Source organism: Syngnathoides biaculeatus, chromosome 12 (genome assembly GCF_019802595.1).
Source record: "Syngnathoides biaculeatus isolate LvHL_M chromosome 12, ASM1980259v1, whole genome shotgun sequence".
Taxonomy (NCBI): domain Eukaryota; kingdom Metazoa; phylum Chordata; class Actinopteri; order Syngnathiformes; family Syngnathidae; genus Syngnathoides; species Syngnathoides biaculeatus.
In genome coordinates this window covers 4,643,917-4,654,047 of record NC_084651.1, presented here as the reverse complement: position 1 = coordinate 4,654,047, position 10,131 = coordinate 4,643,917, and the positions used below count along the sequence as shown (strand labels likewise).

The 10,131-nt window shown below is 45.2% G+C and overlaps 1 protein-coding gene across 3 annotated transcripts in view; it reads left to right on the top strand.

The window, feature by feature from the left end:
* Positions 1-835: 835 nt before the first annotated feature.
* Positions 836-10,131, top strand: part of efemp1 (EGF containing fibulin extracellular matrix protein 1) — a 31,637-nt gene continuing 22,341 nt past the window's right edge. For all 3 annotated transcript variants that reach the window (XM_061837828.1, XM_061837827.1, XM_061837826.1), the window contains exons 1-4: positions 836-969; positions 1,215-1,309; positions 2,849-2,894; positions 3,463-3,747. In XM_061837828.1, coding sequence (XP_061693812.1) covers positions 843-969; positions 1,215-1,309; positions 2,849-2,894; positions 3,463-3,747 — 553 coding nt within the window. In that variant the 5' untranslated portion in view covers positions 836-842. The remainder of the gene's footprint in view (positions 970-1,214; positions 1,310-2,848; positions 2,895-3,462; positions 3,748-10,131) is intronic.

Sequence of the window (10,131 nt, the reverse complement as noted above, 5' to 3'; positions counted from 1 at the left end):
TAACACATAATGGCCATATTTAATGTAGTTCACATTTGTATATTTGAACATTTGAGAGGCTAATGACTCCCAAAAGTTCCATTTTTCTTTGTGCTTTTTCAGTGACACATTTCATTATTGTATTGAATTTTTGTCCGTTTTTCAGAGCCTTGTGATTTTTTTATATATTTAGTTTGAGTGGACTAAAAACTAGTGAATTTTAAAAAAAAACCCTTTTTAGCTATTTTAAGGGAAAATAAAAATACTCGATTTTAAAAATTATTTAGAACAAGTGGTTTATTCAAATGCCATTATTCTTTGATGGAAAAAGATGACTTGTTTTGGTGACCCCTCACGGGACAAGCCGAAAGAAAAGTAAGTAAAGGTTTATTCTACTACCAGCATGACATTTTTTGATTAATCCAACCCCCAAAAATGAAACAAGATTAAAAAAAAACAAGTTTTACTGTGTTCATAATCACAAGGTCAAAAGGAGCTTCAACTATGCAGTACTACGATTCGTCGATAGGGGGTGCAGGCTTTTCCTGCAAAGATTACATTTAACTGTTTGTAGGTGACTTTTCAGTTTATTTTACCTTTCAAAAATTTCAAGTGATTCATCGAAAATGCAAATTTATTTTAATTTTTTTTTTTTTTTGGCAAAACTTAATCTTGAATCAAATCTTCTAGGGGACAAAAAATAGGAGTCAGTAAAGAACAAAACCAAGTGCGCAATATCACCGTATGCCACCAGAGGGCGCCTTCGCAGCCTGTTTTCCGGCCCTCCGGTTGGAGCCCGGTGAGTGCGGTCTAACCCAACCTGGCCGGTACGCCGAACACCCGCCTCCCGCCCCCTGCGTGTCATGCACTCACCCCCACTCGTGTTCATCCCGAATGCTGTTCCACTCGCACACCATCCACGCCAAACCAACACCTCCGCCGTGTCGGAACTTTTTTTTTTTTTTTTTGTTATTATCCTTCGCTCCCCAGGTAAGAAGATATGATCGGATTTGTATTTATTATGATTTTTTTTTTGTTTAACCCGAGCATGTTCTACCCACTCCTGCGTTGTTGTTTTTTTTTTTTTTTTTGCCCCCCCCCCCTGTTCACATTCCCTTAGTAGAGTTAACAGGTTCCGACATCAACGTGACATTACAAGAGATGTCAGGACTCGTTCTCGACGTCATCATAAGTGCTATTAAAACTTGACTGCGCTCCCTTTTCCGTCTGCACAGTGACCGTCAACATGTTGTGGATCTGCGTGGGTCTCCTCGCTGCTCTTTCCCCCTTCGTCGTCCCACAGGAGGTTCAGGAGCCAGTCTCTTATTCGGTAAGTTGGGGGGGGGGGAACGTTGCATTTTATTTCTTCCAAGCGTTTAACATTAATAGTTTTGAAAATAAATACAATGGCATTGTTTAAAAAAAAAGTGTAGTAATGAGTAACTAGGAAGACAAGTTACTTTAAAAAAAAAAAACTGTTTGAAGGTTTAGGTACTTTGTAATTACTGTTTTTATATTATTTCATACCTGTTTTTTTTTCATGCAGAAAGTAATATATGCCGTACCTTCGCTAGCAAGTTGCATTTTTTTGCTGAGCTTAAGCTAAGAACTCATGTTCATCAAGTTTAAACCTTAACACTGCTCTTAATAATCCATCCATCCATCCATTTTCTTTGTTGCTTATCCTCACGAGGGTTACAGTGAGTGCTGGAGCTTATCCCAGCTGTCAACGTGCAGGAGGCGGGGTACACCACGAAAAGGTTGCCAGCCAATCGCAGGGCATAGAGATACAAACAGCTGCAGTGATAATCACACCTAGGGGCAATTTATAGTGTCCAATTATCCACCCATCCATTTTCTTTGCCGCTTATCCTCACGGGGAGTGCCGGAGCCTACCCAAGCTGTCAATGAGCAGGAGGCGGGATACACCCCGAAGTGGTTGTCAGCCAATTGCAGGGCATATAGACACAAACAGTCGCTCTCATAATCACACCGAGGGGCAATTTAGAGTGACCAATTATCCATCCATTTTCTTTGCTGCTTATCCTCACGAGGGTCACGGGCAGTGCTGGAGCCTATCCCAGCTGTCAATGGGGAGGAGGCGGGGTACAGTCTGAAATGGTTGCCAGTCACTCACATTCACACCTTGGGGCAATTTGGAGTGTCCAACTAACGTTGCATGTTTTTGGGATGTGGGAGGAAACCCACGCAGGCACGGGGAGAACATGCAAACTCCACACAGGCGGGGCCGGGATCGAACCCGGGTCCTCAGAACTGTGGGGCCAATGCTTTACCTACTGAGCCGTATTAGTTTAAGTTAAGTTTATTTGCCGTTTTGACATACGGAGCGCAGTCCATAATTACACCGTGGAATTTTCTTTTTCATCAGCGCAACAGTGGGCCAACTCAATTTTACAAAATATTTTTTTAAACGCACATATAAAATTTGAAAATTATTTTCCAATTTTTTGTCCATTTTTTTGAAAAATAAAATTCACTATTTTACGAATGCCCATTTCTTAATTTTATTATCACTCATACTCATTCAACCCAACAAAATGTAATGTCACGTATATGTGAATTTTGTGCCGCCGCGAAAATGAAATTATTTCCCGGATATCTAGTTACAGAAAACGGATGGCTGTGCATCACAACAACAACAACAACAACGACTGTGTGCCTTTAAGGGGCGTGGCCTAGTGAGCGCAATCGATGGATTGCGGGCGTTTTGTTCTGTGAGGACGTCGCAGTACCTTATTTGCTCAGTGGCTCCTTAATACATTATTTACCTTCTTCTTCTGCTAGTCTAATTAAAGGATTACGCCTCTGGATATGATTTGTGTTATTAATACTTTTGTTTCCTTCGCAGTGCACTGAAGGTTATGAATTTGACAGTTTGAGAGAGCAGTGCAAAGGTAAGACTTGACTGTAGTTGAGTAAACTACTCGTACTAATCAAAGTATTGCTAAGTTGTTGCGCATAAATCTCACCTGCAATAATAAAATTCCGAGGGAGTTATGTAATATCAACATGTGGCAATGAAGGAATTGTGCTGCTAAGCCACACCCCCAAAATATGTCTTTGCAACGGTGCAACATTTTGCTGATCGTTGAGTTCGCTTGTACAATTTTAGCATTTTTGGGATCTTTTTCGTAAAGTCTGCAGCTCAGTTGTAGATGCAAGATGTGGTATGCGTTGGATCGTGGCTGTGAATAATTCCTGGTAAATGCCATATTTTTGGCATTAATTTTTTATTTAATAATTTTAATATTTAATACATGCCTGATCGTGAAGTGATTGACACACGATGTGGTACGCTTTGGCTCTTGGCTTCAAAATGGCTGTCGTTCCATCACGGCAAACGCCATATTATTATTATTATATATATATATATATATATATATATATAAGCGTGCAGGTATTTTGACGTTTGGCTCAAGCCTCAAAAACGGTTCGACAATAATTCACCGGCGCCCTTTTCAGACATCGACGAGTGCGCCCTGCTGGACGACGCCTGCAAAGGAGGCATGCAGTGCATCAACCACTACGGCGGCTACCTGTGCCTCCCCAAGAGCGCCATCATCGTCATCACCAAGGACGGCGAGGAGGTGACGCCCCAAGAGCCCCCCGCCCCGGTGCCCGCCGTGCCGCCCGGCCAGCCGCAGCAGCCCGCCCGGGTGTTTCCCGGCGCCAGGCTCCCTCACGGCGGCAGGATGACGGTCCGCTGCTCCGCCGGCTTCGCGGCGGACGAGCAGAACGTCTGCAGAGGTGAGACTGGGCGGAGTGAAATTTGGGGGGAGGACCCGGGGGGGGGGGGGGGTGGAATACAGTACGCGTTGTGCTCGGTCAGTCAGCAGGAGCGTACGCTTCAAAGAAATAATCCATATTGCTATTATTTTTGGGGGTGTCCTAATACTACCAGTACCGAGTCATAATTATATATATATAAAAAAAGCATCAACATGATACAAAAATACAATAAAATCTTGGTCAGGAGCGGTTCACGAGCAATATTTCTCTAGATCAGATGGTAAAGAGTTGGCCTCGCAGTTCTGACGTAACCGGGTTCGATCCCGGCCCCGCCTGTGTGGAGTTTGCATGTTCCCCCCCCCTGCCTACGTGGCTTTTCTCCGGGTGGGCACACCGGTTTCCTCTCACATCCCAAAAACATGCGACATTAGTTGGACACTCTAAATTGCCCCTAGGTGTGATTGCGAGTGCGGCTGTTTGTCTCTATGTGCCCCGCGATTGGCTGGCGACCAGTTCAGGGTGTTACCCCGCCTCCTGCCCGTTGACAGCTGGAATAGACTCCAGCACTCCCTGCGGCCCTTGTGAGGATAAGCGGTGAAGGAAATGGATGGATGGATAATTGGACACTCTAAATTGCCCCTAGGTGTGATTGTGAGTGCGACTGTTTGTCTTTATGTGCCCTGCGATTGGCTGGCGACCAGTTCAGGGTGTTACCCCGCCTCCTGCCCGTTGACAGCTGGAATAGACTCCAGCACTCCCTGCGGCCCTTGTGAGGATAAGCGGTGAAGGAAATGGATGGATGGATAATTGGACACTCTAAATTGCCCCTAGGTGTGATTGTGAGTGCGACTGTTTGTCTCCATGTGCCCCGCGATTTGCTGGCGACCAGTTCGGGGTGTAGCCCGCCTCCTGCCCGTTGACAGCTGGGATAGGCTCCAGCACCCCTCACAACCCTCGTGGGGATAAGCGGCAAAGAAAATGGATGTATTAAGGTGTACAAGTCGCCACTGAGTTTTTTTTTTTTTTTTTTTTTTCTCGAGCAAGCAAGCAAATGGAGGATTGTAAAGACGTCAATGTTATTTTGGGCACGCTAGCGTTTCTTGTCAAGTCGATCCGAAGTCCGATTGGTCAGCGTCACCCGTTTCTAAAATAGTTTCGATGACTCGGGCCGGCACCGCTGATTCCGAAGGCGCTGGGCAGATTACGAGCGCATATTTTTACGTGAGAAAAATGAAAAGCGGCACATCACCGTGCAAAAATGCTTACGTACCGTCTGCCGTCCGGTCTTTCGAAGAGCGTGTATTATTCTGCGGGTTATTCTGCACGCAATATTTATGGTCACTAAATACATTTCTGACCAATTAGATGTTGGCAACGTATTGTGTAAATCAGACGGATCAATTTTCAGAAATAGGCAGCTGACAAAAGATCGACTTGGTCGTTTGACTCGGTGCTCGACGGTTGGGCAGGCGGTCCGGAGATCCAGCTATTTTTGACCTTTGACCTTTGGCCTTTTGCCTTTGACCCGAAGCCGGCGTCTTTCTGCTCGATAGTTGTGGAAACGCTCGGCTCGTCCGCCTTGAAAGTGGCTCCGGATCTTAACCCGGCCGAGCTGATCATGTTATGGGCAAGGGGCGATTAAGTGCAGTGACTGCTCAAATACAGTCCGACCTCGGTTCTCGACCGCAATCCGATCCAGAAGGCGGTCCGAGAACCGATTTGTTCAAAAACCGAATCGATATTTCCCACGTCTGCGTACAGAGGCTGCGTTATACGCAATAACAATGCGCGTCGGGCCGTGCGCATTATGATATTCCCGTTTTTCTGTGCAGTGCGTTCGAATTTTACAACAACAAAAACGCGTCGTGGGTCAGCTGGTTGGGCCGCTCGCGCTGTGTTACTTCCGGGTTTTGTCGCAGGCGTTCGAGTACCGATTTTCGTTTGAAAACAGAAGCAAAAAAAAAAAAAGAAAAAATCTCGAAATTTTCGTTCGATAACCGATTTGACGTTCAAGAACCGAGTATTCGCTGTATTCCGAAATGCGCACATAATTGAAGATTATTTGGTTAATTCTGATCCTATGTGCGACTTATCAGACGCTAATGCTAGCTAGCTGATGCTAATCTCTGCTAAAACTGAATCTTATTTGACCTTTTGGATTCTTCACGAGTCTTCGTCACAATCCCGAATCACTTTTCATCTCCGTTTATTGAAAGTTGGGAGAACCAAAGCCCGCGCTCACGTTTCGTCTTCCCCGACAGGCCCCGCCTCTTAAAGGCACGGAGCACACGCACTCAGCCGTTACCCTGGAGGAACCTCCCGCGATAAACGGGCCATTCAAAGAAATACGTGCTTGTTTCATTTGACACTTGAAGGAAAAGCAGATACTCCAAAGGCTAAATCATTTGTATACAAGTCGTTAAAAAGTCAACTTTTCATCATCATATTAAAAAGATTGCAGCGTTTGATAGCTTTGACTGGCGGCCAAAGGCGGCTCACGAGGCCTCGCTTGCCGATTGGAATCCTTCATCGCCGCCGTACTCGACGCGCTTCAAAAGTATTTGGCCTGCAGGGGCTCCTTATCTCCCAAAATATCATCAGTACGCTTCTGTTGCACCGGCACGGCTCGGGGACGCGCGCTCCCGCCCGCCGCATTGGGCCGGGCCGGGCCGGGCGGTATTCGATAATTACGTGTTAATGACCGGAGCGCTCCGGAGGTGAAGCGTTCATCCATCTGCGCGACACATGTCACGCTCGGTCCAAAGCGGGCGTGCGCGCCAGATGTGTTGCAAGCTCGCGTGATGTCACGTTTTGTAAACTGCTCGCTTGCGGTGTGATGATTTTGGCTCGTCCTCAACGAGCCTCAACGAACGCGCTGGAGCTCCCCGACTCCGTCAAACTCGGCGACCGCTCTCGTTTCGAACGCTTCGGAACCACCCGCAGGCCCCGTTCTGTTCTTTGATCCGACTTGCCGGGCGTTTACTTTATCGAGAGTGCCCTTTGCATTTTTTTGGTAAACTGTATTTATTCAGTTTTTGAAGCTTATTTATTTTATTTTGTTTAATTCATTCAGGGTGGCGGCATGTTGGGTCAGATGGAAAGCGTTGGCCTCACAGTTCTGAGGCCCCGCGTTCAAACCCGGACCCGCCTGTGTGGAGTTTGCATGTTCTCCCCGTGCCTGCGTGGCTTTTCTCCGGGTGGGCACTCCGGTTTCCTCCCACATCCCAAAAACATGCAACATTAATTGGACACTCTAAAATTGCCCCTAGGTGTGATTGCGAGTGCGGCTGTTTGTCCCGATCTGCCCTGCGACTGGCTGGCGACCAGTTCAGGGTGTACCCCGCTTCCTCCTGCCCGTTGACAGCTGGGATAGGCTCCGGCACTGCGCACGACTAACCCTCATGAGGATAAGCAGCAAAGTAAATGGTTGGATAAAGTCACACATTTCATCTGAAGGATTTACCTTTATTTCTCGTCAGTCATGCGCTTTAATAAAAAAGTGGAGTTAGCCCAGCATATTCATCAATCATTTTGTAAACATTTTTTTGCGGTATTTGGTTGCAGTGCAGCTGGCGTGCGTTCGCTGCCGCGGTGGTCAAGGCTCGGAGCGGATGTTTGAAAAAAAAAAAAATAATAAAACCAACATGATTTGTACACTTAATGCACCGACCCGTGTGATGGTGTTCCTCGTGTGTGTTTTTGTCAAGCGCGAGCTTTTATCGGGGTGTAAAAACACGGCAGCGGGCGACCGCAGCGAGGCTCGTCGTAACGTCGCGGCCCCTCCGACGGGCCGCCCCGCTTGTTTTTTTTTTTTTTGATTTGTTTTTTTTGTTTTCGGTGACTTCGTGTCGTCGCGTGTGTGGCGGGTAAACCGAGAGATCAGCGAAACGCTCAGCGGGGAAAAGAACGCGGCCAATTTTCCACGACTTGCGTTGCCAAAGGAGTGTTTTGAACAGAAAAAAAAATGATGATACCGCAAGAAGTGGCGAGTACAAATAACTACTACATTACTGTACTTACGTTCTGGAACTGGACTTGTTATTCTGCTGACTACTTTTTACTTTCACTGCCTACAGTATGTATGCATTCTACTCCAAATTGGCTCTTTCATATTTGTTCATCTGCAGAAGATGAAATTTGCTGTGATTGTGATTCTTTCCCACTCCAAAATCCGAATCAGGAAAACCCGACAGATGTGCCATGACAAATTTTAAAAAAAGGATTTTCGCCCATGCAGTAAGATGAGCTCGTTTAAGAGAAATACGCAGAGTACCCACTAATTACAAACAACTGTGTTCAACGTGAGGGTCAGCCAATTTTTTCATTTTATTCGTTTCTACGCCAGCACTTAAAAATATATCTCAATTCCCCCCCCCCCCAAAAAAAAATGTCAGGAACTGCTGTTCTGTGCCGAAAATAAGAAAAAAACTACCAATGATGCCATCAATTAATCGACTTTCAATCCTTTAAACTTTATTGACTCAATTTTGGATGATCCGTTTTCTAGGGTCAAATCACATCGAGTCGCAATTGGTGAAACTCCACAATCTAGCGACACTATAAAAACCAACCATTTTCTTTGCCGCTTATCCTCACGAGGGTCGCAGGAGTGCTGGAGCCTATCCCAGCTGTCAACGGGAAGGAGGCGGGGTACACCCTGAACTGTTCGCCAGCCAGTCGCAGGGCAGATCGGGACAAACAGTCGCACTCGCAATCCCACCTAGGGGCAATTTTAGAGTGTCCAATTAATGTTGCATGTTTTTGGGGTGTGGGAGGAAACCGGAGTGCCCACCAGGAGAAAACCCACGCAAGCACATGAAAACTCCACAAAGGCGGGTCTGGGATTGAACCCGGGTCCTCAAAACTGTGAGGCCAACGCTCCACCATGCCACCGACTATAAAAACATTTTTTAAAAAATAGTTTTACTCCTCCTTCAATGTGTCAAATACTTTTTAACTGTCTATGAATGTATTTGAACACAAATACACAAATTGCAAACAGACATGTAGAAAATAACCTGTGCGTTTTGCAAGCCTCATTGTACGTATGCGTGCCTTTAAGAGGCGGGGCCTGGTGGGATCGGCACGTGAGTGTCCCGTGTGAGAGCTGTGGTCCAAAGCAGCTTACCGTGCTGGACATTACTGCGTCTCTCCTTTCCCACGTGCGAGGGCATTACTGCGAGATAGTACAGCGAATACCCGGTTATCGAGCGTCCCCGTTTTCCGATGAAAATTTTGTGATATTTTTTTTTGCTTCTGTTTTCAAACGACAATCGGTACTCGTACGAGCACCGACAAAACCTGGAAATAACCGACTGGCAAACCCGCTACGCGTTTTGTTATCACGTCGCGGTAGCTGACTGTTTTTTCTTCCTATTGAGGACTATTAACCCCCAATCGCAGAAAAGAACTTCTGGGGGGGGGGGGGTCACCCCCTCCGAAGAGATTTGATAGTTGACAGTTTTGCATTGCTTTTTTTCTTGCAAACTTTAATAATGCTCTGTTCCATTAGGATTTTTGCATTTTTCAAAGATTTCGTTAACTCAAGTTACGAGGTCATGTTTTTGTATGCTATAATTTTTGTCAAAATTTAAGAAAATATATATATTTTGTTGCTTTTTTTCCCCCCAATTATTGCTTGTTTAAAGTTATTCTGCACTTTTGTTAATAAAAAATTGTTTACAAGGCTGGGTGCTGAGTCGCTACGGATACGGCAATGCACTCCCAGCCTAGCCTACTCTACTACTAAAGCATACACTTTAAGCAAAAACTAAATATTTTTCTTCAAATAAATATATTCTTCAATTATTTTATTACATAAAGTATTTAAACTATACATGTGTTTCTACTATGCAGTTTATTATCAGGAAAAGCTAAAAAAGTGTTTTAGAAAGCCAATTTTTTTTAAAGGGTTGGAACGCATTATTTCTTTTTCCATTCATTGTAACGGGAAATATCGATTCGGTTTTTGAACAAATCACTTTTCGAACCGCCTTCTGGAACGGATCGACAACCGAGGTTGTACGGTACGTGAACAGTGATTTGCGATACAGCGCGCGGGGGCTGCCGTAGCTGTCAACTCGTATGGTTTAGCCGCAGTTCACACGGATTTTGTGGCGAATGTCACGTATAAGGCCGTATATCACAAATCATACGGATTTTGAAAATTTCCAAGCCGAAGGCTCGGCATTTAGAGCTGGTGAAGAAAGTTGCCAGGAAATAGACTTTGATAGTTAGACATTAACTTCAGACGTTATCTTTATGGAGATCTACAATAAAAATCATTGAAAAACATTTTTTTTCCCCCTTCGTTATTTTGTCATATAATTTACTTCGGTATGTTTTTGCTCTCTATTTGGATTTTTTTGGGTAGTTTATACAGGTTGGCGCTGGGAAAAGTTG